At 38.2% G+C, this 27,441-nt stretch overlaps 1 protein-coding gene across 5 annotated transcripts; it reads right to left on the bottom strand.

The window, feature by feature from the left end:
- Positions 1 to 16: 16 nt before the first annotated feature.
- On the bottom strand, positions 17 to 25,043 carry MTRF1 (mitochondrial translation release factor 1). Of its 5 annotated transcripts, XR_002139483.2 has the most exons (11): positions 24,871 to 25,043; positions 23,094 to 23,519; positions 21,824 to 21,915; positions 20,337 to 20,418; positions 20,031 to 20,138; positions 16,459 to 16,631; positions 11,824 to 11,941; positions 9,911 to 10,047; positions 6,740 to 6,838; positions 2,083 to 2,200; positions 401 to 621 (listed from the first exon to the last, which is right to left on the bottom strand). XR_002139483.2 is itself a non-coding variant. In XM_019755292.2 (10 exons), exons 2-10 carry the CDS (start codon positions 23,509 to 23,511, stop codon positions 508 to 510), a joined length of 1,341 nt encoding a protein of 446 aa, XP_019610851.2. In that variant the 5' UTR covers positions 23,512 to 23,519; positions 24,871 to 25,043; the 3' UTR covers positions 17 to 507. The 5 variants fall into 5 exon arrangements, 4 of the variants coding, with proteins under 4 accessions (XP_019610851.2, XP_019610854.2, XP_074185442.1 ...); XM_019755292.2 differs by lacking the exon at positions 2,083 to 2,200 and having other exon boundaries at positions 17 to 621; XM_019755295.2 differs by lacking the exon at positions 2,083 to 2,200 and having other exon boundaries at positions 17 to 621; positions 23,241 to 23,519.
- Between the last annotated feature and the right edge of the window lie 2,398 nt (positions 25,044 to 27,441).

Raw genomic sequence — 27,441 nt, 5'->3', positions numbered from 1 at the left:
AACTCTACAATCTGTGTCCTCAAGATGCTCACTTATTGACTCAGTCTCCCAAAGTTTATTTTTTATTTAAAAGTAGAGTTTAAGCCCTAACTGTAACATGATTAACAATACTTTGTCTTTAAATAGGGGCTTACAAAGAAGTTTATAAAGCTTCTATCACTAAAGTTTACCATGTTATATAAAGTTCTGAAATAACAGATGAAAAATGTGTTTAATTTATAGATGGTTAAAAAAAGGCATATAAAGAGAACATAATTCTCAAGACATCACATAATTCTCAAGACATTTTTTTCTTTCCAACAATGCATGCTTGTTTTCTACTTGAAGAGTTCGATTGCACTTTGTAGGAAAACTAAAATAGACTCTTAGGTCAAGAAATGTGACTCGATTCATTAAAAAATACATTTGTAAGTACTGTATATTTTTAGCTGTACTTAGATTTCCATGCCTCAGTCTGCTTCTTGACATGGGTCCATTTCATTTATGTAATAATAAATAATAAAGCATTTATTTTGCTGATTTAAGGTTTTCATCCAAAAATTCAATAATGGCTTCTTCATCTGCTGATTGAAGCAGTCTCTGAATTAGCTGATCCAGGCACTTCTCCCCACATAAAAATTCCTGGCAAAAGAGTTATGAAAATCTGATTACTAGATATAAAGGAGAAACAAAGTAAAAAATTAAGTGTATATTTATTTCCTTTCTTTACAACCATTATTTGAAAGCAATAAAGGATGACTAATGTACAACTGCTAGCTTGGGAGGATCCCATTAATATTAACTTTTTATGTAAAAAGTGAATCCAAGAGTAAATGGAATTATACTCTATCTTAAGTTGTTTAAATTAGCATTTTGTTTAAAAATCAATCTTGTAGGATTTGGATCTTTTAACTCTGGAGAAAATGAAACAGAGATTTGAAGCAACTTTTGAAATGTACCACCTCCCTCTCTTTAAAATTCATTTGCTTTTCTGACAACACAGTTCTAAGTGCTCAGACCATCACTGAGAGGATATATTTGCTGAATCTGTTCTCCTCTTGTACCCTAGAAAAAAATAAGGCTTTTTATTCTTGTCCTGAAAATTCCACCCTTTTCACTCATGTCACGTTATTTCACAAGGGCAAAAGAGACTAAAATGCCTCAATGCCTGAGGCATCCTGCTGCCAGGGTAATGTGAGGACTGCTCCTTGATATTCTCTTCCTTGCCCAATTCTCTGGACCTCCCCGGAACATTCCAGCTCACTCTTCTCATGCCAACCCTCCAAATTTAAATTACTTTTTTTTTTTTTTGAGTTTATTGGGTGACAATGATTAGTAAAGTTACATAGCTTTCAAGTATACAATTCTATAATACATCATCTGTATATCACATTTTGTGTTCACCACCCAGAGTCAGTTCTCCTTCCATCACCATATATTTGACCCCCTTACCCTCATCTACACCCCCTCCCTTACCCTCTGGTAACCACTAAACTATTGTCTGTGTCTAAGTTTTTGTTTCTTTATTTGTTTGTCTTGATCCTTTGTTACTCTCAGTTTTACATCCCACATATCAGTCAAGTCATATGGTTCTCGACTTTTTCTTTCTGACTTACTTCGCTCAGCATAATAATCTCAAGATCCATCCATGTTGTCACAAATGGCACTATTTCATCTTTTCTTATGGCAGAATAGTAGTGGTTTATGATCATTCTTTTTTTTTTTCCCCCTTAAATAGATATCCCATGTAATAGAAAAATGTTTATGCTGGAATATTTAGGGGACAAGTGTCTTGAGGTCTGTAACTTGCTTTCATATGGTTTGATAGCAACACTGGCGTAGATATGGAGAGTAAGAGGTGGAGGAGAAAGAGAAGCAAACACAGCAAAATGTTAACAATGGGTGCATCTAAGTATAGTGTGCATATTGAACTAGTCTTTAAACAGGTGCTTGAAATTTTCAAAATAAAAAATTCAGAAAAAAATTTCCCTCATGTTAACCTCTAAATAATTCCACTAAATGAAAACTGTTTCAGTTGGACCTCCCCGTAGCCCTCCCTAAAGCTCCTCTCTGAGAAATGACTAAAATAATGACTTCAAATACCTTTCCTGTGTTATACAGAAGTTCTATGTAATGGAGTTGTTGGGATCAGCACATTCTCCTATTTTAGAAACGCTCAAACCTAGACATTGGCTTACTGGAAATACTTCAAGGCCAGCATCTGGAACACAGAACATTTCAAGTTTTGGTGTAGGCATGAACTCATCTTTTAGTCTTTCTTGAATAGTCGTAAAGTTGAATTTTAGGTTAAGTGTACACATTTATCTCTCAAGTTAAACTATAAGGGAAAAGATATGCCTTACAAGTACTATCTTTGTGTTCCACAAAATACCAGCATATAGTTTAAAACCAAATTAAACTTTAAAATTGAACAGAAAGCAAAAGCACTATAATGAAAATTTTAAATTAAGATTTATAACATTTTGAGCATTATATGAAAATTTCTAATAAAATTTGTGTGCCTGAAGCTCAGATTATTAATTATTATATTGCCAAGATGACCTCATCATTTAGAAACTATGTAACAAGGATTATCATCACTCTTATTGATAATCACATCACGTTCACAGTTCAATTTGATTAACCTGAGTGCTAGAGATAAAAAGGTCAAAGATGAAGGAGTTATAGTTTCTACCTTTCAGAAGCTCATATCCTAGTGGGGGAGCTAGGCAATACATAAGCATCATACTACAGTGATTTAAAATAAAGAAGAAAGTGGGGCTTGTAAGGGAGCCATTGATTTTGACAAGAAGGTAGCATCAGCGAAGAATACAGGAAGGAAGGAAAAATTTGAATTAGATCTTAAAAAGAGAATAATATTTCTCCAAATAGAGACAAGCAGAGAATTTTAGTCAAAAAAATGAGTATGAAGAAAAGTCTGTAAAGTACAACTGACCCTTGCACAACACGGTTTTGAACTGCATGGGCCCACTTATACTTGGATTTTTTTCAACAAATATATTGGAAAACTTTTTGGATATGTGCTACAATTTGAAAACATTTGCAGATAAGCCGTATGATTTTCTTAATAACATTTTATTTTTTCTAGCTTACATTATTGTAAGAATACAATACATAATACATATATTGTATTGTGCATTAATTGACTATGTTACTGGTAAGGCTCTGGTCAACAGTAGGCTATTATTAGTTAAGTTTGGGGGAAGTCAAGTTATACATGTGAGGAGTGTAAATGTCTAAATACTACATTGTTTTGTATACCTGACACTAATTTTAAAAAGTTATACATGGATTTTCAACTACAAGGGGAGGTCAGAAGCCCAACCCCTGCATTGTCCAAAGGTGAACTATACATTTAATGCCCAGAGCAAGAGGAAATTCCCAGTGTAACTGAAATATAGGGCAGGAGATAGGTTGATACTAAGAAGTCTTCACAAGGACATTGAGAAACAGAATAAATATACAAAACAACATATATCACATGGTGATCTGTGCTTATTATCTAGATAAATAAATATAAAATTACCTATAAGGGAATGCATAAGACTACTGGGTGACCTCACAGACCCCAAGGATAGGAGTGTACCGGGCTGCCACCACCACCCTGGGAATGAAGCTGAGCCTCAGGAATAAATGAATGTGGGTTTTGCTTAGCATAATAAAGATTATTATGCTAAATGAAGTAAGTCAGACAAAAAGTCAAGAACCATGACTTCACTCATATGTGGGATATAAAACTGAAAGCGACAAAGAAACAAAAACTCATAGAAACACACAACAGTTTGTTTAGTGGTTACCAGAGGGTAAGTGGGGAGGAGGGTAGTAGAAGAGGGTAAAGGGGGTCAAATATATGGTGGTGGAAGGAGACCTGACTCTGGGTGGTGAACACACAACGTGATGTATAGAAAAACTAAACAATGAATGTGGGGAGTAACATCATCAATGTTCTTTCCACACAGTTCTCGTTTTACTCCTCTCAATGTGTCAGCTTCATTCTTCTCTCACTGAAGACTGCTTTCTCCCCATGGCTAGAAATGTGGCTTCTAACCTCTTATAACACATATTTCAGCTTTAGCCACCAAGAGAAAGAATGGCCTTTTTTGTTTCCAGTTTAAAAATCCTGGGAAGGAACTCATTGGCCGGGACTTATTTGGACTTTCTCTGCCTCCCCCACAAAATCAATTACTGTCTTGGGTCAGGATCATAATCATGTAAGAACATGTCGGTTCTACCAGGAACTATGTGGATGGTGCAGGGAGAAGGTCGGGTCTAGAATAACAAGGAGAGGGCAGAGTTCTAGACATCCGTGTTCTTTCCATTCCATTCCTTCCGTTCTGTCCTATAGCAGTTGCCCTGGGGTTAAGGCCTTTATCGCTTTTCTTACCTCATCTACAACTCGTTACTATTCAGTCCTAGTCGCTTTATTGTCCTGCATACAGATTTTAATGTTTTATTATAATATTTTTTCATACCATTTCCCCACATCTCCCTTTAACTAATATGAAACGTTTCCGTTCTTTTCAATAGTTGGTGATTATTAGAGCATACCAGTATGATTTTCCTTATCATTTCTGAGTCTGGCATGCTGGTTTTGTTAGCAATAACATGCTAGTATTTAGGCCAAAGTCAGATATTTTATAACTATACAAGCCAGTCAACCTGCCTTTGGGTCATGACAGAATACTACAGTAAGTACCTATGGGCCCTTCTAAAAAATATTACTGGTCATAAGAATGTCGCTGTCTCATGGAAAACCATCACCTCTACTAGAAAAACAACTGAAAGATTATGGTGTAATTAGAACAATATGGCCAAACATGTTTGCTAGTTACTGTTTCCTGAGGAAAGGGAAGTTAGCAAATGTTTTCTCCTCCTCGACAGGGCAATTGTGTTACAAATTCCTATCACCTAGTGACAGCAAGACAGCCTTGGCTGCTGAGCAGACTCAGGAAGTGGCATAAGGGACACAGACATTTCTGAACACATTAACAACACAGACATTTCCCTTGTAAAACTGGTACTTTAATTTTGAATGTTGAATGGGACGGAATCAAGTGAAAGAAGCCGTAGGCATCCCATGGCACCGAGGAAAAGAACAAAATCTGCCTCCTGCCTTTCCCATAGTCCTTTATGGGAACCAGTTCACGTTCCCCCTCAGTGGAAGCAAAGGGAAATGTTTCTGTGCTGCGTCCTTAATGTATTAATGTCAGTGGTCCTGGCTAGATGGGATTTAGTTAGGTTGACCTTCAAAGCAAACTGACAGGGTCTTTCCCCAAAAAACATAAGGGTCACACCTCAATCTAATGGACACATGCTGCTGCAGAGGCAGAAATCTAAGATGCCCCCTGGTGCACACGCCTGGCATAACAACCTCCTTAAATGCAGGCAGAAGCTGTGACTGTGACAGAATATCACTCCAGTGACTGGGTCACTACTCCGTTGGCTCTGAGTTAATTAAAAGGAATATTATCCATGTGGGTCTGACCTACGCAGGTGAGCTCTTTAGAAGGCCTGAGCCATTCCTGCAAGAGATTCAAAGTGAGAAAGGGCCTCTGGCGGGGGCCATACAGCAGACAACTACAGTCATTCTTTAGGAGCTGGAAGCAACGTCCAGCCGATGGACAGCAAGGAAATGGGAGCCTGGCGCCTACAGCTCAAGGAAATGGAATTCTGCCAACAACCACATGAGCTCGGAAGAGAACTCCCAGCGCTAGAAAGGCATGCAGCCTGGCCCACACCTTGAGACCTGTGAGACCTGGGGTAGCGAACTCAGCTCTGCCATGCCTGGATTCCTGACCCACGGTAACCATGAGATATAAATAGGTATTACTTTAAGCCACTAAGTTCGTGGTAATGTGTTACACACAAATAGAAACCGACACATGTGTATATATGGATGCAGTCACGTGCTGCTTAACGTTTCAGTCAGCGGTGTGCCGCGGATATGCTGGCAGTCCCTTAAGATTATAATGAAGCTGAAAAATTCCTATCACCCCGTGACATCATATCATAGCCGTCATAAGGTCATAGCACAAGGTACATACGTGTTTGTGGTGAGGCTTGCGTTAACAAACCTATTGTACTATACTGTACAGCACATAATGCCTGATGATGATAATAAATGACTATTACTGGTTTATGTATTTATTGTACTATACTTTTTATCATTACTTAGAGTGTACCCTTTATACTTATTTAAAAATGTTTGCTGTAAAATGGTCTGCCGTGTTACACGGCAGCTCTTACATCTCGTGTGTACTGCCGCTCTTGATGTATCATTTTCTCTTGTGCCTGATGTAATGTCGTGTGGTTTTATACAATAACATGTACAGGCCTGTCGCCCAGGCGCCACAGGCTGTACCATGTAACGAGGGGTGTAGTGGGCTGTACCACCTAGGTTTGTGTGAGCGCACTCTGTGATGCTCACACAATGATGAAATCGCCTAACGACGCGTTTCTCACAACATATCCCCATGGTTAAGCGCAGCATAACCATCTTGAAAATACATTAATGTAGTAACAAGAATTTGGAATTTAAAAGATAACTGTTTCAAACTGGCAAATTAGACCATGTTTCTTACAAGCAAACTAATAAAAATGTTTGTCAATTTTAGGGTACTAACATAAACTGGCTTAATGATTTTAAGTTACTTGGCAATATTTTAGACATTACTCGCTAGAATGTGACCACACGTTCTTTGAAAATCAAAGGTACCTGAAGCGTCCTTAGAGATATTACCTTAATATCACGCACTTCATAAGCTATCCTGTGGTCAGTGACTCTATCCTGGGTGAAGTTGTATGTCCGAATTCTCTCCGACTGGGCTCTTGTTCCCACCTGTGCCGGAACAAGAAGCAATTCATGTTTTTAACTTCATCATTACCTTTATTATAATGGAAAAAGTACGTGTAAATGACTTTTCTATTGTAACATTTTAAATATTTCCTAACGTCATATATACAAAGTGACAAAGAACAAGAATGGGCAGAACTTTATGTCTGAAACTACTATGCCAAACCACTAAAGCTCAGTTATGGAATAAAAATTTATGCTTCTTTGGTACTTCAAACTCCAGATACATAAAACCACATTATCTTTCCACCCTGATCAGTTCTTCCTCCTAGTTTCTATGAATGACACCACAATGTTCCTTTTGAACATTGTGTAGAAAACTCTGACAGCCTGCAATTTAACAAACATTTCACGGGAGCTTCCTATCTGCCAGGATTTGATATGGACCCTGAAACCACCTTCAATTCATCCCATTCTCTAACTGCCCATTTCCAATGGTTTTAAGAGTGTTATTCTATCCTGCCGTTTCCATTTCTACTATCTATCATTCAAAGGCTCATTGCTTTCATCTACATTCTTGTAAAATCTCCTGATTAAATCTTCCATGTCTCTGCTTATATTGTGTTGCCCTGTTAACTGTTCCTTATGCAGTTTGATCATAAATTGGTTTCTTCCTTGGTTCCTTATCTACTAAGCAAACACAACTCAATTCTCAGCATTCAACGCACTTCATAATGTGGCCAACTTTCCCAGTGCTATTTCTGGAAATGATGTGAACATCTGTAATGCCACGTATTATACCGTATCATTAGCATGTATGCCTGTGGACTCTGCTAAAACATCATCTCAAGAGATGCCGTTCCCTAGCACTGTCCTCCCATCTCTGCCTGTCCTGGTCTCAACAATTGAATATGTTACCTTCCTCCTTTGGAACTGCATGCACGTGGACTCTTTTGCACAGCACACCCTGGTTTACCATATGCTATGATTATTTATATTCTTCTTAGTCTGCTCATCTCCCCTAGCTCCCCAGCATATGATACACACCACCCTCCCACTCCCACTTTTTCACGACTAAAAAAGACATTTCTCTAACTTATTTTCTAAAACAAACAACGCAAGACTAAACTCGTAAATCTGGCTGATCACCAGGAGAGTTTTTTAAAATTAAAGATTCCAAAGCCCAAGCTTAGATATACTGAACCCAGAATTATGGATTTTTAAAACATTCCCCAGGCCACTCATTCTGTAACTCGCCAGGTTTGGAAACTACTATGCCAAAGCACCATATCAATGCCAGGGACCCCACCCTGATCAACTGCATGAGTCTCTGGGGAGGTGGGGAGGGGTTGCCTAGGCATCCACAAAGCTCTGTAGGTGGTAAGTGGAGCCAGGATGGACAACCTGGCATAATGCCTTCCACATAAAAGCTACTGTATATATTAGCTTAAGAAAAACCTCTATGCATTAGAAATACCTACTAAGAAGTTTCACACAGATGGACAAGTTAATTGGGAAGCATGGAGGTCTTTTCTGGCCTCTCAAACCAGACTACGGAAGAAGAGACACACATACAGTTTATGTAAGGTCAATCTCTAAAGTAAAATAAATTTTTATTTTAAAAATTACGGTGTGAAACATCTGGTGCCACAAGGTCAAATGGCAATGTCTCTTATTAAATCAAATGTGGTGGAGTTCCTAGTATTTATGTCACTACTTATGTGCTAAGAAGTAATGGTCTGTAACTGAGCTTCCTATGTGCAAATGGATACACTGGTGCTATGTCACAATCTAGGATGACCACAACTCGAAGATTAAGATGTTCTATCCTGTCACTGTTACTCCACTTCAAGTTAGAATGTGGGTAAGAGAAACGAGAAGGGCAAAACTGTGAAAAGACTGGGACATCTACGCAAAAAGAATAATGTTTCGTTTTTGTTTTTTGTTTTTTAAAGATTTTATTGGGGAAGGGGGACAGGACTTTATTGGGGCACAGTGTGTACTTCCAGGCCTTTTTTCCAAGTCAAGTTGTTGTCCTTTCAATCTTAGTTGTGGAGGGCGCAGCTCAGCTCTAGGTCCAGTTGCCGTTTTCTAGTTACAGGGGGCACAGCCCAGTGTCCCTTGCAGGAGTCAAACCGACAACCTTGTGATTGAGAGGACGCATTCCAACCAACTGAGCCATCCGGGAGCTCAGCGGCAGCTCAGCTCAAGGTGCCGTGTTCAATCTCAGTTGCAGGGGGCGGAGCCCACCATCCCTTGTGGGACTCGAGGAATTGAACTGGCAACCTTGTGGTTGAGAGCCCACTGGCCCACGTGGGAATCGAACCGGCAGCCTTCGGAGTTAGGAGCATGGAGCTCTAACCGCCTGAGCAACCGGGCCGGCCCAAGAATAATGTTTCGTTTTAAGGTGATTGATTATCCTACAAAGGCCACAAAATCTTCCAAATTTACTGTGGCATGCCTATCTTCAAATAACACTAAAGCACAGTTACTTCTGGGTTCCACTTTCTCTTCTAACCTCTCTCAAAGACAAACGACTCTTCTTAGAATTTAAAATCACATAATACTTTGTTTCTATAACTATGACATTTATTTGTTTTGCTTAGAACTTATCTAGTTATATATTTGAATAAATACTGTACATGTATGCAGCACAAAATTCAAAAAGTACAAAAGGGTGTGTAACGAGCACTAAGTTTTATACTCCTTGTCCCCAGACTCCATCAGTAGCAACCGATGTCACCAGTTTTTTGCAGTGCCACTTATTTTTTATCTCATATATAGCTATAATAAAAGCATAGGTTTTTAAACCTAAAAAAATCTTTTATACCAATTTTCTCTCAAAACAGTTATGATATAAACACTGGAGAGAAACAACTGGGAAATAATTTTTGGTTCATGCATATGTCACCTACTTATTTGCAAGGTGGCATGTCCCATTTTAGCCACAATCCTTCAGTCTAAATGCATTTAAAAGTTATTGCTTATTTACAAATGAGCATGTTTCCTTATGCTCTAAGGTATTTGAATCTGATCAAGAAGAAATACTACATTTTCTACATAACATGATGACTTTTTGTACAGATGTATTAAATTATTAAACCCAATAAATCTTACCTGCAGTTTTCTAACACTCTGTTGTTGACACTTGTCTTTCTCAATAGTCTGCTGGTAGAGTCTAGCTCTCAACACACGCAAAGCTATTTCTTTATTTTTTATCTGTGATCGTTCTTGTTGGCATTCCACTACAAGCCCTGAAAAAATAACAGGGATCAGAGGTAAACCAGCCTTCACAAACGAAAGTAAGGTAGAACTGAGGTGTCAATTACATTTTTCAGTAACACTGGGGGAAAAAAAAGAGATAGAACTGAGGAACATTTTAAAGGGGCAAAGGTTAATCAGGAAAAAATCACAGAGGCTTAAATACATTTTAGATTTAGCCTACTTCAGAAACTATACCTGCGTTATGATGGGAATAGTGGTACATGGCCATTTGGGTCCTGGTATCTGAATGAGATATTTCAGATGGGAAGACTGGAAACAGCAGCATCTGCAGATCAGTGAACGTACTCTCATGCCCAGAGCTCTGCCTCTCCATCCCAGCTCATGGCAATCCTTTCACAGCTCAACAAAGAGCAAGCCACTGTCATCCCCTGTGTACTGCTCCGTTCTCTGCCCTACTCCAGAAGCCAGCCTTTCCCCTTCGCATCACAAATGCACACAGAGCTGACGTTTGAGAAATGACTTTATATATAGAAAACAATGAAAAGAAACTACTCAAACTCTTTCAAAGGAAGTGTGAATGCTTCTCAGATGTCTTGGTTCTGAACCCAGCTAATCACACACTTAACCACACATTTTGGTTAGCCAAGTGGATTTGGGGGGTTTGCCACTTCAGGCCTCTGTTCTTAACTTTGCAGCTACCACTATGAAGGTCTGTATCCAATCCAGACCCCGGGTACAGAGGTGCAAGGTTGTTTTTTCTGAACCACAAAAACCTCAAACCCCAAGCCCCTATTAGCCTCGGCCAACTGCACTGATATTGTAGAAACTAATTTGCTGGAGATTTTTCAAATTCCTATGAAATTCTACTCTGCATACTAGGTTTTCACCCTGTCTAAGTAAGATACAATCTAGGCCTGCTGATACTTTTAGTAGGGCACCTAGGTTTCACCTCTGTTACTTTCAACTTACTTATTCTGCTTTACTGCAGCCGTGTGCTTGGGCTGGGGCACCAACTTGCTTCCATCTCCCAGGCATTTGCCTGGAGTTGTCTTGAACCTGGTATCCTTATCTTTTCACCACCCAAAAGAATAATAAAGAGCTCTTAAAGATTTTAAAAAACAACATATTTTTACAATCCAGTAAAAGGGCTGAAAAAAAAGAGCTAACACCAAACTAACAGACTATGTGAGATAAAAAAAAAGAAGAAAATTAAACAATAAATCCAAGAGGACTAATATTTAACAAAAATTCCAGGAAGAACAAAGAAAGTGGTAAGAAATTATTGAAGAAAATATTTCAGAATGGACACGAGTCTCCAAATTGAAAGCAATAAATACTCGGACAATGAATGCCAAAAGTCTTACATGTGCCAAGTGGAAATGATTTCCAATAAACGTTCATGATCAGTGAAGTGTGAGGTTAGAATAAAGCTATTTTCAGATCTACAAAGTCCCGAAATATTTACATCTCATCCACTTTTCTCAGGAAGTTTCTTAAAGATGAGCTTCACTAAAATGAGGGAGAAAACTAACAGAGATGAGATGGGATCCAAGAAACAGGAAACTCTACTCCAAAATAGAGATGAAGGGAATTCCCTAACTGTTGGTGGCCAGGGGAGCAGCTCGTTCAGGCTGGAGCAGAATAATGGAATCTTCTGTCACGTGTCATCACAAAGCATCAGCCCTGTTGAAAGGGGCCAATTTCATTTTATAGAGCTTCTGGAAGATGCAGGACAACTGAGAGTCCTTTTAAATGCTGAAGAATTTTATAAGGTGTGAAAAGAATTTCCAGAGCGGGTGGCTTACCAGTGGGGACATGGACAAGCCTGACAGCACTATCAGTTGTGTTAACGTGCTGTCCTCCTGCTCCTTTGGCTCGAAATGTATCTACCCGCAAATCCTTGGGGTCGACTCTCACGTCTACCTAGAACGGAAAGTGTAACGTAAGTAAATTCTACACTCAACAAATACGTTAACACGAAATTTATTCCAAGGTTTTCAAATAAACTGTACTGCTTTGTGTCATGAGTCTTAATTACACTAACAGGTGAAATAACTTGAACCAAAGAAGGAACCACAAACTCTGTTACTACAGTGACACTGACTTATGATGCTACGAGGTCACTGAGTTCTGCAGCCTTTCGAGTTTCATCACCCATCATCTCACAAAGCTACACTGGACAGAAAACATGTATGTCTGCGTGTATATAAAAAGTTGATTCGCATTATTCCTTGATTCTATATTTGCAAATTTACCTACTTGCTAAAACGTGTTGGTTCCACAAAACCAATTGTTGCAGCACTTTCAGTCACGTCCAGACATGTGCAGTGCAGCAAAGCATTCAGGTTGCTCTCCATGTGCACACTCCCAGGCGAGGTCAAACAAGGTGACACTCTGCGTTCTTGTTATTATACAATATGGCCAGAGGATGTAGACAGGAAGGGGCAGCGCACTGCAGCGCGAGAAGGGCTGGCTCTGCAGCCGGCTGGAGAGTTTGCATCCCAACCCTGACACCTATTAGTGAGGCGGCCTCAGGCAAGTCACCTAACACTTTTCTCTTTTGTAAAATATAGAAAACAGAATCTACTAGGATGGGCTGTTGTTAGATTATAATCTGTGTGAGACATATACATATACCTATATTTGTCCTAGGAGACATGGTTTAGTATTCTCTAAATCAGTGTCTGCTGAGACTTTACAGAACATATAACTACTGTGAATAATGAGAAGTGCCTGTGTGTGTGTGTGTCTGTGTGTGTGTGTGTGTATGTTATTAGTGGGCTGAATGGAGCCATCCCAAAAAATATGTTCATGGTCTAACTACTGAAACCTTATTTGGAAAAAGGGTCTTTGCACAAGTAATTGAGTTAAGATGAGATAATCCTGGACTATTCCGATAGGCCCTAAATCGAATTACAAGTGTCCTTCTAAGAGACACCTAGAGGAGAGAGAAGAGGGGAACATGGGAATTCAGAGGCTGAGATTGAAGTTGTACAGCTTCAAGCCAAGGAACCCTTGGAGACACCAGAAGCTGGAAGAGGCTGGGGAGGACTCCCCACAGACACTTCAGAAGGAGCACGGCCCTGCCAACACCTCGATTTTGAACTTTTGGCCTCTAAAACTGTGAGATAAATGAGTTTTTGTTGTTTTAAGCCACTAACTTTGTTGTAGTTTGTTATGGCAGCCTTAGAAAACTATGTGTGTGTGTGCATGTGTATATGTGTATATGTGTATGGGTGTGTGTGTGCGTGTGCGCGCATAACTACATACGTATATATATGTGTATATATACAAAGGGTCCCAAAAAAATGTACACACATTTTAAGAAAGGAAAAACTGTATTAAAATTATGCTGATGGTAACCACTTTGAGCACCTCTTGTAATTGCAGAAGTCAAACATGACTTGTATTCATCTTTTGTTATTGAGTATTACAATTTTAATAGCTTTTTCTTTTCTTAAAATGTGTATCCATTTTTTTGGCACCCTCTGTATGTATGTATGTATGTATGTATGTATGTATGTATGTATGTGTGTATATATATATATATATAGTATAATAAAGCAAAAAGTAAACATATTAAAGTGATTAAGAAACAAGATTTTTTACTCTAAATAGAAAGAGACATAAATAAGTGTTAAGTTGGTGCAAAAGTAATTGTGGTTTTTGCAATTATTTTTAACCTTTTAAACCACAATTACTTTTGCACCAACCCAGTAGAAAATTCAAAGTGAGGGGGAAAAATTCCCTATAATGTTATATTTGAATTGGTAGTATTAATATGAACCAGTGATTTAAAATTATATGTATTTCCTAGCTCTCTCCACTGAAAAGTCTAGATTTAAGCATACTTTAATACTAATGGGCACACCTAATACCCAGATCTTGATTTCTGGGTCCATTCCTCATCAAAAAGAGCCAGGTCTGACCTCAAGTCTAGGCAGGAGAGTATACAGTGAGCCTTAGATCTAATTACACCAGGAAGCAAGTACACACTCAGAGACTGATGGCATCATTTCAAAAGGGCTACCCTATAAAGGCTAATACTCGCTTAATCTGGGACAATTTGAACATCAGAAACAATTATTATAACTCACTGAATTTAAAAAACAAATCCATAAATCTATAATGATCTCAATATATGAAACTCAATATATAAGTTTATAATGAGGTAAAATAAAAGAGAAAGAAAGCAAGAAGGAAGGAGGAGAAAAGGTAGTAGGGAGGAAAGTTCTTTACAGAAAAGAATGCCAGCTATAAAGGTAGAAGGAATGATTGAATTAGAAAATCACCATCTTGCTACCCCAAACTAAAGAACTGATTCAGGGAAAGACGGATGTTAAAACCACGGAAGAAAAGTAGTTGGGAATAGGATGTATGCACCCTAGAGATTATTTAGTAATTGCAAAGGGAAAAACACACTTTTACAATGGAGATAGTTTTGTGGTCACCATCTTAACAAAATGTTCAAACTAATCCTCACTAAAAGTGGGACAATCTGATATGTGCCTTCTGATAAGATTCAACATGAATATGATGATACTTATAAAGTATTCTTGCTCAAAACATGTAACCTGAATAGAATGGAACATTTAGCTATAACTTTCAATATAATACAGGAGATAAAGGAACAAGTAAAGAGTACCATGAGGAAACAATCACATGAATTCAAAACGTGGGACAGGCTACAAGACAAAAGGTTTAGACTCTTCAAAAAGTCAATGTTATTAAGGGAAAAAAACAACAACAAAAGATTGGGAAACTGTTCCAGAAATTAAAAACTAATTGTAACGTGTGCAACTCAATGGGATCCTGGTTTAAAAATAGCTATAAAAATACTTTTAAGATGACTGAGGAAGACTATACAATGGACTAGACATTAGACAATTGTGATACTGTGATTTATAGTAAGAAATACATAGTTTGGTCTTTGTCCAGTTCCAGTCACAGAACTCCTAAAAACTGTGGAATTTCCAAAGTGAAAGGGTGATATAGGTGTCTTTTGCTATTCATTACAAGCTCCTTTCAACCACACTTGAGTTTATGTTAATGATGTGATTTTTGGAAAGCCCCCAGATAACCACAGGATGGGGCCTGTTTGACAGGGGTGGCAATCATGTGATTAGAGGGGTGGAACTTTCAGTTCTAGCCCCCCAACCTGGAGGGAGGGGAGCCGGAGGTTGAATTAATCCCCAGTGGCCAATGATTTAATCAATCGTGACTCCATATGGAAGCCTGCATGAAAATCCCAAAAGTCCAGGGTTTAGAGAGCTTCCAGGTTGGCGAGCATGTGGAGGTGCTAGGAAGGTGGCATGTGTGGAGAGGGAGGGACGCTCAGCACCCCATCCCACATACTTGTCTTTTGCACTCGCCATCTCTGCCATCTGGCTATTCCCTAGCTGTAGCCTTTGTAATAAACTTGTATCTAGTAGGTAAACTGTTTTCCTGAGCTCTGTGAACCGCTCTAGCAAATGATCAAACCTCCAGTTTACAGGTAGTTGGTCAGAAGCACAGATAACCACCTGGGCTTGCTATTGGCCCCTGAAGTGTTAAGGGAGGCAGTCTTGTGGGACAGGGTCCTTAGCCTGTGAGATCTGATGCTAGCTCCCGGGAGACAGCACCAGAGTGTAATTAAATTGTAGAACACCCACTTAGTGCCTGCAGAGAACTGGTGAATTGCTTGGTGGCATCAAAAAGCCCCACACGTCTGGAGTACAGAAGTATTCCATGAGTAGACAGAATACATAGTTTTTCCTAGACAGTAATGTGACAGAATTACAACTGATTTTCACAGGTAATGGTATTGTGTTTATGTAGGAGAATGTCCTATTCTTAAGAAATGTAAGATGAAGATTTGGGAGTGGTTAAAGTCTTATAGTGTCCGCTATATCCTTCATACTTCATTAAAACACACACACACACACACACACACACACACACACACACACACACACAGAGGAATAAAGCAAATGTGGTAAAATATAAACAATTGTTGACTCCAAGTGAAAGTTATAAAAGTTTTCAGTGTGGTATTCTTTCAACTCTGTATATGTTTAATTAAATCTTTTAAAGAGTTAGGAAAACAAAAAACATGGGAATATGGCTTATTCAACTAATAAGATATAGACCCCACCAATAGCTTATCACTGACCTCAAAATACTAACTATGGAATTCGTTGTTTTTTTCAGACATAACCTAGGCAACATTTAAACAGCTTTACGGATTTTGTTTTATGAAGTGACTTCTATTTAAAACAAAACAAAACATCTTGGTCAGGGATAAGCGGGGCAAGTTTACTGGGGAAGTGTCAAGGATTTCCCAATAGTGACTGTAAAATTCAATCTGCAACCCTGAAAATCACAGATTTTTGGAGAAGCTAAGGCTTTTCAGCACAGGACGCATTTACACGAGTGATTTCCCAGTGCTCCCTGGTGGTTACCTCATCTGGCTGAGGCAGGACAATGACCGACATGGTTCCCGTGTGAATCCGCTGCATCCGGGACGACAGGCCCACCTCAGGGATTCGCTGAACTCGGTGAATCCCACCTTCGTACTTCAAATGCTTGTAGACACTCTCACCAGAAATTCGGGCGGCGGCATGATGTAGCCCTCCTAGGGAAACAAAACATCCAGAAAGAATAATGAATTCCACTTTGAAAGGGATCAAGATCTTAAATGCCCTTAATCTAAGGCGTGAATGTAAGTACGGAGCCCGAGATGAGAACATAAAGTAGGTACAAAACTGTGTTTTACCAACGTAAATGTATTTATAAAAGGAAACATACCAAAATGTTATTTATGGTTATCTCTGGAGAATAGAATAACAGATTTTAAAATTTTCCTTTTTATACTTTTGTTCCCAAATTTTCTATAATGAACAAGTTTTACTTTTATAAAAATACTATTAGAAAAAAAGAATACTGGGACGTTTTCTGCTCTGAGCTATGGTATGCAATCTTAGGCTAACACGATGCCATATATAAAAGAATGTTCAGTAACATAATAATTTGATAATGACGAATAACTATAAATCCTTCCAAGCTTTCAAGAATTTATTGAAATTTAGCTCTTGCTTATCTGTGGAGTGGGAAGATTATCACAAAAAAATCTTAATGGGCTAGCTTGTTCTTATTGAAATTGTTTCAAAAATTATTTTTATTGTACAGTAATATAGGCATAAACACCCCACATGAATCAAATGTATGGTTTAATGACCACAAGAGCAGTAAGAACTTTGTCAGTCACCCCAAAAGCCCTCCCATAGGCCGCTTTCCAGTTGCAATCCCCTCCCTTTTTATTTTATTCCTTTATTATAATTTCATTGCCTAAATATGCTACCCTAGGCACTACAGTTCAGTCTAATGCATTTAAAGTTTGATATGTCTTTTAAATCACTTAATCTATAGGTTCATCACTTATCTCTTTCGTTTCCTACAAGTCATCCATTGAGGAACCTGGGCAGAATTTCCCACAGCCTGGTTCTGCCAACTGTATACTCTTGGCACAGCTCAACCTGTTCTGCTGCCCTCTATATCGGCTGCAATTTGGCAGCTGGATCAGACACCAGCCTGAGCTCCCTGGGAAGACTACAGGGAGCTCATCATGTCCACTTGTCTTTCTACGGTCTCGACAGCCTTTGACGCCTCATGAATCACAGGGTTGTAAAATGGTGACAGTCTAATTCTATCCTTTCTTTCTCACTTTAAATTAGTTCAATTACATTTATAAAAAGACATTTCCCTTTGTTTACTATTTGATTATCCAGTGATACAGTTATTTAGAAAAGGCAAGATAAATGCTTGGTTCTGGTCCTTTACCAGTTTTACCACAATAATACATCAATTTTTTTCTTTCTTTTTTTTTTTTGCAATACAGTGAATTAGGGTCCTTTTAAACCTCTGAAGATGATTATTTTTAAAAATATCATTATGAACTCAAGAAATAGAATCTATCCAAAGTGTTTAAATCAATTATAATTATTATTGAAGCTCAACTTGGCCCATCTTTGGCCAGCACGAGTCTCTTCACGTGAATTTCTGAGTTCCTTTGACAAGCCTCTTGTAATGGTGTTAACAAGATGTTCGGGGATTACCTTGACCACTTCTTGCCCCAGAATCAGCCCTATCTCCAAGAAGTTCTGGTTCCTTTCAGAAAGTAGTATTTCAAGACCACAATTTGGGGCTATGGATGTTCACTGCTGCTGGGTTGGTCAGTTTCCAGGCCTTTTCAGTGGACAGAGATAGGAAATTTCTCATGAGTTCATTCTGATGTTGGGAGAAATTTCTCCATGGGTCTCTTGTGTTTCTGCACATCTTGCAAAACCCCTTTTGTTCCAGAACCTTCTTAAGGGTGTTTGTAGAGTGAACAGCTTTGGAGATAATATCTCCCTGCACAGAAAAGGACAAACTTGCTCCTTGCCTTGGAAGAGAGAGCTAGTGTGTCCTTCGAGCGCAATGGACAGGCATGTTCACTGTCCATTCAAAAAGACTTGCAATCCCTCAGCTCAGGGGACCTCTCCTGCAATGAAACCCACTGAACGGGTACTTTTAAAATGATTTCCCCATCCCCTTTACTTCATGTTGAATGCAAATATTTGAATTTATATGAGGTGAAAAGGAGAAGGCTGCGACTTTATAGATTAATAGAACCAATTTTAGTCTGCTTGGGTTCAGATTCAAGCTCCTCCTCTTCCTAGCTATATGTCCACAGGCAAGTTACTTAACTTGTCCGCACTGTTGTTTTCCTTATTTGTAAACGATGGTAACATATAACCTGGGCTACAGCACTGCCCACCTGAAGGGGGCGCCATTCACATTGCAGAGAATGTGAGCGGTGCGTCACGGCATAGGTAAGCATATGACATAGCCTGGAATTCATCCTATGCTCCAGAGGTTGTTGTGAGGAATAACTGAGGTAAGTACTCAGAGCATTTAGCAGTGCTGAAGACACAGTGGTCAACCAGTATCCTTAGTAACTGGAACTATGCCATCGGCTCTCCTGGACCAGTATGGTATCTTGTGTCAAAATAGTCTTCTTAAAAACATGTATTTACCAAATCATATTCTTATCAATAAAATCTTCAACAACTCTCTATTCCCTAACAACCAAGTCCTGTTCAGCTTCCAAGGTTTTTCAAACCCTACCCTCTCCAACCTGTTGCCTATTACTTCCGGGACAAATATGGTCTGGGTCAACTGGCTTCCTCCCTGTCCTACACGCACACCGGGACCCTTCGCACCACCATGCAGCTGCTCAGGCGGTTCCTTCCTGCTCCCACTGGCTGTATTTCAAATCTGTACCACGCACAACTTACCTATGCCAGATATTGGTTTTCATTTCCCTAGACTGTTAACTTACATGAATCCGCTTTCCCCACTTTGATAGCTTGTTTTATTACTTGTGACCCCTCTGTCTACTACAGTGTATATGTAAGCAGACAATTACTTCCAGATGGATTAAAAGAATGGGAAGAAAAAACCACTGAGATGTTCTGATTTAACATACTTTCAAGTTTAAGGACTTGCATGGTTTGCTATTGTTTATGTTGTATAAGTTCTTATCAGCCTAACTAGAGTGGAAGGTTTTTGAAAATAAAGACAAATGATGAATTTTTTCTGCATTCCCACAAAAATCTAATACATCATTAGCTACTTTGTCTAATAAACTTTCCACTTACATATCACATAAGTGATAAAGTTCCTTAGAGTAAAAACCTTAATATATCTTCGCTTTGAACAACAGAGTAATGATTTTCAAGGCAAAGTATACTCATATACCTATCTTCCACAGGGAAATTTTCTCTCATTCAGATCTTCCAGCCTAGGAGGGTACCTCCCCCCTTTTCTCTTGTCCCAGTTAAGAACTCTACTAGAGTAAGCCACTGTGATTAATGAGTCTATGTCACAGTATTTAGTAGATCAAATGTTTAAAAATAAGACATGGTTCTAATGAAGTTCAGAGAAAAAATAATTTTCAGCATCTTCTATGGACAAAATCCTCAAATGTCCCTACCATAATCAGCTGGTGTATAATTCAGAAGTTCAAATTTCCAGTGTTTATAGCTTGAATAATTCTGGTACATGTCAAATATTTCCCGAGTAAACTGTTGGCAGATATCACCTAAACAAAAATACAAAAAATATTCAGTCAGAACGAATTTCTAAGAGAACCATTCTTAGGTACAGGCCACTTAGGAAGTGAGGAATCATGACTTCAAAAATGAAACACATTTCGCAGACTTTTAAAGTTACGGTCTGTCAAATCACAGTAAAATTTAGGTATTTTTTAGATTATTTACAGTAAAATTATTTTACTGACCTCCAGTGGTTCTTCCAGAAGTTACCTCTAAAATAACATCATTTTTGTCATATTTCTCCTTTGGCACTAGACTCTGGAAAAGCTAAGCAAGTGAAAAAACATAAGCATTAGTGTGTATACGTTCTATGGTATATGTACCATTAAACTTGAACTTAGATAAAAGACCCCAAGCTTAAAAAAACAAATCAGTAATTAACAAAATCATATAGCATCCCAATGAGGTCCAGTCCTAAAATGCTTTAATAAGTAGACCTAATTAGACCTAAAATAAGTGATCAATTCATGCTAACAATGAAGTTACTTGTCAGGACATTCTCTACAATACTATCAGATCATCTTAATTTTCTAAAATGCAGAAGTTTAGATCAAAGTTCAGAGGGTTCCATTCAATTTTCTTTAGATTTTGCCTCTTATTAGTTCTGAACAGTAGTTCCTTTCATCTAATGAATGAAGTAAAGCTTTGAAAGTCTTAATTTCAAGAAAATGAGGACTTTTACATATGATTATTTTCTCCTGCCATAAAGGACCGCGGACTCCAGGCCATGCTGTCTACCTGCCTTTTCAGTGGAGTCGCTGTTTAAAGAGCATGCTGAGAACACCCCAGATAAGGCTCTGATAGTTTCTCAACTGTGACAAGAAAGAAAGGAGCTTCCTAAAAAAGAAACCAATTTTCCTCGTAGGAAGAGCAATTTTATTTTCATTATTACTAAAAAGGCTTTCAAGTCAAATTATAAGTACTTATGAGTCATGATTCTCTATACTGTCAATTTCTGAAATACTCCATCTCTGCCAGAAAGGATACAGTCTATGGGAGAGAATATTAGACTAAGAGTCAGACATCTTACTTACAGCCTTTGATTAGCTGGTTAAATCAGTGACAAAAATAACTGACACCTCCACCTCGTCCCCCTCAACCCTCAGCAAGCCCCTCTACTGGGTTCCCAGAGTAGGGAAGACTGAAGGCAGGATGGCAAATGTGACAAAGGGGAACATAGTATGCAGCACTGTGATTTTCATTGTCTTGTCGACAAATCATCCACTGAGCTGGAGGAAGCTAAAGACTTGTGTTAATCAACTGTCACTATACCCTTGGATTCGCTCCATTCTATCAAGCATGCAAATTTTCATTCCTTAATTAACAAAACCACTATAATCCACTCCCTCTTTCTAACACTTCACACCCTTCATTCCCCACCTTAGTGAGCTAAATTTCTTTACCAGCATGTGTTTTCTTCATTGGCAAGTTAATAGATTCAACTTTAGAATATTGTTGCTGCGAAGTGGGGGGTGTTTTATGCTTTTACGTCACAATCTCTTCAATCTCATTCTGTAGCAAATTACAGCACTGGACTCAGCTTAATCACTTATCGTAAGAGACTTAATAAGCTGGTGCTTGGAAAGTACTTTGAGCACCAAAGAATAGTCTAGCAAGACCAGGATTGCTTTATATTAACTCTATTGAGATTAGTTTACCTACTAAAACATACCTCACCATATAACATATTGATTTTTTGAGCAATGGTTTGCCTCTCTTCCAATGCAAGTTCTTGTAACTGCTTTTCATCTTGTTTATTCAGACCTACAAACCAGCAACAGTAATAAGGTAAAAATTTTTAAATACTTATAGAGAAACTCTTACATACTTAGCTATCTAATCTCTGCCTACTAAGTTTTATTTCAGTTGTGAAGGCAAAGCATTATACAAAAGAACAGAAGAGTTAGAGAATGTCAATTAACAAGTATTTAAGTATGTTAAAAACATTCAGTGTGAAAAGAAGTATGATCCTACCCCAAAGAGCTTGTGATTTGAATGTCTATAAGTAATTATAGAAATCAGTGATTAATCAAACATGTTTAAAATGGGACTGGCTAACTAAATACAAATCCAGATAAGGTAAGTTTGGAGTAAACTGGGGTGGCCACTTCTCGTCTAAAGGTGGCAGCCATTACTCAGAACACTGAGTAACCTAACAAGGCTAGATCCTCCATTTTGGTAGAGAAAATGTAACTAATATCATTACTATTATAGAATAGTAGAATTGTAAACCTAGAAGAGATTTTAGAAACAATCTAATCCAATCTAATTACACATGATACAACTAAGGCTGAAAGAAGTTGTGTTGATTTAACTTAGCATTCAATAAGCTCCTATTATGTGCAAGTAACTTCCCCAAAACTAATTACAAATTTGAGTGGCATTATGCAAAAGAGTAAAACATAATCCTCATTAAACATAGGTGAGATATTTGTGGTGCTACCAATAGAAGGCTGGAAGCTATAAGGCTTTGGACATCCAGACATCACAGGTATAACTATGAATGGCCTTGACATCGCTTAACATCTCTAAGGCTTAATTAAGCAGAATGGAACACAGAAGAAAGTTTAGAAACTAAAAACCAACAGCAAAATCTGGATAAATGTTGAATCCCAGGTTAGTTTATTATGCCTAATTCTCAGCTTCTGCATATTTTGAAAAATTTTCTAAGAGAAAAAATGTTGATAGCAATATGAAGAAATACCAAAATTAAAAAGAAACACCTCTCACATCATACACAAATTTAACTCAAATGGATGAAAGACCTAAATTTTTCTTTTATAATCTTAAGAAGTCTTTTTTCTTTCTCCAGTTTTTATCCCCCCATGTTCCTGTCCTTTCCAGGTGTAGAGCTCATCACTTGTAGGCTTTTTAAAAGACTGAGTTCAATAAAGCTTTAACTTAGAAAATCAATCTTGTACACACATATATTTTTTACCCACTTTTACACATTGATTCTAATTCTTCAATTGCTTGTTCGGACTCCTGAATTTCTTTGTAAATGGTGACAAGTGGTGCCAACTCAGCATGCCTTCGATTCAAGGACCTTTGGTCCCCTTGATTCACAGAGATATGCTGCAAACACTGACCAAGTGTTTGGTACTCCTTATTCAGGTCCTGCATATATTTCTGCAGTGCTTTATGCTTCCAGAGCATGCTGCTATCTTGATGACAGTATCTCCTGGACCAATTCTTATTTAACAGACGATGGAGAATGTGATTCCTGTTTTGTCTAAAAACCCGCAGACTTGTATCAAGATGTATCTGTGCGAATTGATGAGAAAAGGGGGGGATGTGGCACTGGCGGTGACCATGAAGAGATGGATGTCTAAAAAGCCAAACACAGAGGTGACGACTCATCTCAGCATCTGAAATACAATAAATAAATGCAATCTGAAAAAAAGTCAACTCTACACATATAATAAAGATGGAAGGAACCTCAAGAAATCTTGCTCAGTTCACTGCCTCAGCCAGCTCTAAACACAGTCCTCAAACTTCATAACCCACAAAAAGAAAATAATTCTTCAAACCTCTGAAAAGAATGTATTAAAATAAATGAAGATAGCACTGTTTTCTACCCACTCAACATATATAATTAACTAAGGCAAATGAATAGGAATGTAACCAATAAATATGTCAACAGAATGTGTTAAATCAGCTATTTTCTAGAAAGTATCCAGAATCTAGAATTGAGTGTGTGAACAAGTACTTGAAAGGTATAAAATAATCATGCAAACTTTAGGTGGTTCACATATAGACTCCTATAGTTTGAAGGAAATAGTAACAATTTTCTTGTCTAATTCTTTAATTTTAGGTTAGGTTAAATTGGCTTTGTACTATGATTACTTGTTCTGCCTTGTAACAGAAATCATCAAGAGCTAACAAAGTACACAATGGTTTTATTAAGAAAGGGAAAAGATAAAGCTTTCTAAGAGAAACACTTTGGCCCTAAAATCTTGAGGTTCAAAGTTGAAACCAGGGTCAAAATTTAACAAAATAAACCTTTATTGTCTCCAGTGTTCTTACTATGAGAGATGTACTCATATTAGCTCATTTGATCATTATAACTTTACTAACGTATGATGTATCATTATCTCTTAGGAAATAAAATATTCAGTATAGCCTCTAAAATATTCAGTTTGCAGGGTTCTACTAATGAATTTTAATGTACTGAATCACATTGGGAAAAGGGCTGTGGAACAATGCACCAATGCCCAGTAGCCACAAATGCTACAGTCCTCCAGCAGAAGTTTCTGTGTGTCATTACATCCAGGCTCAAGCACATCGGAGGAGGTGTGTCCATCTGAAAACGGACAGACTAAAAGGATGGCAAACGTTTTTGTTAGAATACTTCTGGCTAACACTTCCATCTTAGGTACAGTAGTAGAATGAGTAACTCTCAAGGTCATGAACCTCAATGTTAAGTGGGGGGAAAACCTAAGACGTTTACTCCCTAGGATTCTCTATGCCTGAGAACAGCACGTCTTCTCCATCACCCATCACAGTAACAGGGTTACTCTGATCCTCTAGGAACAATCTCAGCGCCAGCATGTCAGACGTGACACTAAAACCGGGAGAGAGCAGCATGTCTAAGCCATGCTGTGTTAACTCAGTATATGGAGTGACCCCATAAGGAGGGAACATGGAGAAAAAAATAAAAGAGCTGGAGAAAGAGAAAAGACTTTTTAAAATTATAAAAGAGAAACGAATTATTAGTACCCAAAATAAAGAAGAAAGGACGTTAGCTTCCCTTACTGAGGTCGGAACCTTCTGTAACCCGCTACACTTCATCCCGACAGACACCGAATCACTTTCACTTCCTGGGTCACTTCTTCCGGTTACTACTTGATTTTCAGCCCCGCCTCCGTTTTGACACGTCCAGACGAGTACTCCTTGGGCATGCATAACAATGAGGTAACAGAGGAAACAAAAGAGAAAAATGACAGCAAGAAAGAAAAAAAAAATGACAAAGCGAGAAAAATTCCCATGAGAGGACGAAGCAGCGTATTTATCTCCAGCCGGAGCCCAGTGCGTGGGTTGCGATGCCAAGGGCGTCAGAGTGGGGGCGGCGGGGGCGCCAGACGGTTGGCCGGGAGTATAGCGCGAACTACAACTCCCAGGAGCTCCCACCCAGGAATCCTGGGAGTTGTAGTTTATCTCCGGACAGGCGCCCCGCTTTCGCCACCGGGCCAACGGTGGAGTTTTGGTTTTGACGCTTTCAGGCAAATCCTGGAGAGAGATTCTCTACAGTTTCGATTAAGAGATCAAGATTTATATATGCAGCCACTAAAGCAGTGATTCCTTAGGTTTTTTTTTTTTTTTTTTTTTTTTTATGAGGATCTCCTTTTCATCATTCAAAAATATAGGGTATTTTTGCATGTTAATAGGTGTACTTTCGGCTTCCATTGCCTAAGAAAATACCAAATGACTACATGAGACTATAAATTTGTATTTTTAAAAATCATAATTGGATTCAAAAGATAGACTATATATCTACAAATTAATGATTTTATAAGATGTTGCATGCACTTACAGAATTTAATGGCTCAACTTAGGTTCATAGCTTGTGAACCACTGATTAAATAGAGAATGAAAAAAAAACATATAATTCCAGGGAAATGCAAGCGTATTGCCTTACTTTGAATATTCCAATGGGATACAGTCCTTAGCGACCACATTTACAAGTCATTTGACTTCTATGCCTCAATATTTTTCCTGAAAAGCGAAGGCAAAAGTAATACCATATTATCAACTTCACAGGATATTTTCTTAGTTTATGATTGTATACATAGAAAAAAATTAGCCATAAATGTAAATATCTAATAATTTATTACCTACTTCAAAGTACTTCTACCTGCTACATATTAGATACTATTCTACATAATTTAAACCTGTAAATTCATTTCATCCTTACAACAACCCTAGAATATCCATTTTGCAGAAGAGAAAACTAAGGCACAGAGAGCTTAAGTAACTTGTTCAAGGTAAAAGAACTAGTAAGTGATAGAGCTTAGATTCAATCAAGCAATCTGTCTCAATTATCTGTGGCTCCACTCTGATACTGCCTCCCTCCTCAAAAAAAGAAAAAAGAAGAAAACACTCAATGATTCGTAAATATTGAGCACTAGGATGTGCTCCTCACTGTTCTAGATATGAGAATTTAGCAATGAATAGAAGAGACAAAAATCTTTGCCCACATGGAGCTCATATTCCAGCAGGAAACAAATTCCAAAGAACCATACAAGTCATTCTCCTAAATTACCTAACAAAACTGTTTATTTCCTTATTTGGATTTGTGTGTGTAGATGTATAAAGTATTATATATAAAGCTTTATTCTCCTTAAAAAATAAGCCTTACTGCTATGGACTGAATTGTGTCCCACTCTCCTGCCCCCCAAATTCAATATGTTGAAGCTAACCCTCACTGTGCTACTGGAGATAAGGTCTTTAAGGAGGTGATGAAGGTTAAATGAGGTGATAAAGGTGGAACCCTGATCTGATAGGATAGCGCCCTTGTAAGAGGAGACACCAGGGGCAGCCAGATGGCTCAGTTGATTAGATCCGGAGCTCTTAGCGGGGTTGCTGTTTCAATTCCCACATGGGCCGGTGAGCTGCGCCCATCACAACTAGATTGAAGGACAACGACTTGACTTGGAGCTGATGGGCCCTGGAAAAACACACTGTTCCCCAACATTCCCCAATAAAAAATTTCAAAAAAAAAAAAAGAGACACGAAAGAGCTTTTGAGGTCTGTCTCTTTCCCCCTGATGCCTCCTCAAGCACAAACAGGTCATGAGAGCACACAGTAAGATAGTAGCCACCTACAAGCCAAGAGAAGAGGTTTCAGAATGAAACGTACCTTGCCAGCACGTTGATTTTGTACTTTCCAAACTCCAAAACTGTGAGAAATAAATTTCTATTGTTTAAGTCACTCAGTCTGTGGAAGCCAAACAGACTAAGACACGTATTTTAAATATGTAAAAATTTATTGAGATATACATGAAACTTTATACACTTTATGTGTATTATTCCTCAATTTAAAAAAAAACCCGAAAGACATTTATGCTTGGTACTATTAGGTTGGTGAAAAAGTAATTGCGTTTTTTGCAATTATTTTAACCTTTTAAACTGCAATTATCTTTGCACCAACCTAATACAAATACTGCTGCTTCCTTCATGTTTTTTAGGGATGAAAATAATGAGGGGTATTTATATTTATTAATATTCAAAGATGCCCACAATATATTAAGTGAAAGAGGATGTTAAAAACCTAGCAAACTATTCCATTTTA

The sequence above is a fragment of the Rhinolophus sinicus genome, linkage group LG04, assembly GCF_036562045.2.
Source record: "Rhinolophus sinicus isolate RSC01 linkage group LG04, ASM3656204v1, whole genome shotgun sequence".
Classification (NCBI taxonomy): domain Eukaryota; kingdom Metazoa; phylum Chordata; class Mammalia; order Chiroptera; family Rhinolophidae; genus Rhinolophus; species Rhinolophus sinicus.
Note: the sequence above shows the minus strand (reverse complement) of the source record. Positions and strands in the feature narration are given on the sequence as shown.

Coding starts and splice junctions, on each gene's coding strand:
- MTRF1 (XM_019755292.2), bottom strand. CDS start 23,511: ATGAGTCGTCACCTCTGTGTTTGGCTTTTTAGACATCCATCTCTTCAT. Junction 10,048..11,823: donor GCTTGTCCATGTCCCCACTG/GTAAGCCACCCG, acceptor TTATTTTTTCAG/GGCTTGTAGTGGAATGCCAA. Junction 622..6,739: donor ATGAAGTGCGTGATATTAAG/GTAATATCTCTA, acceptor CTCTTTTGCCAG/GAATTTTTATGTGGGGAGAA.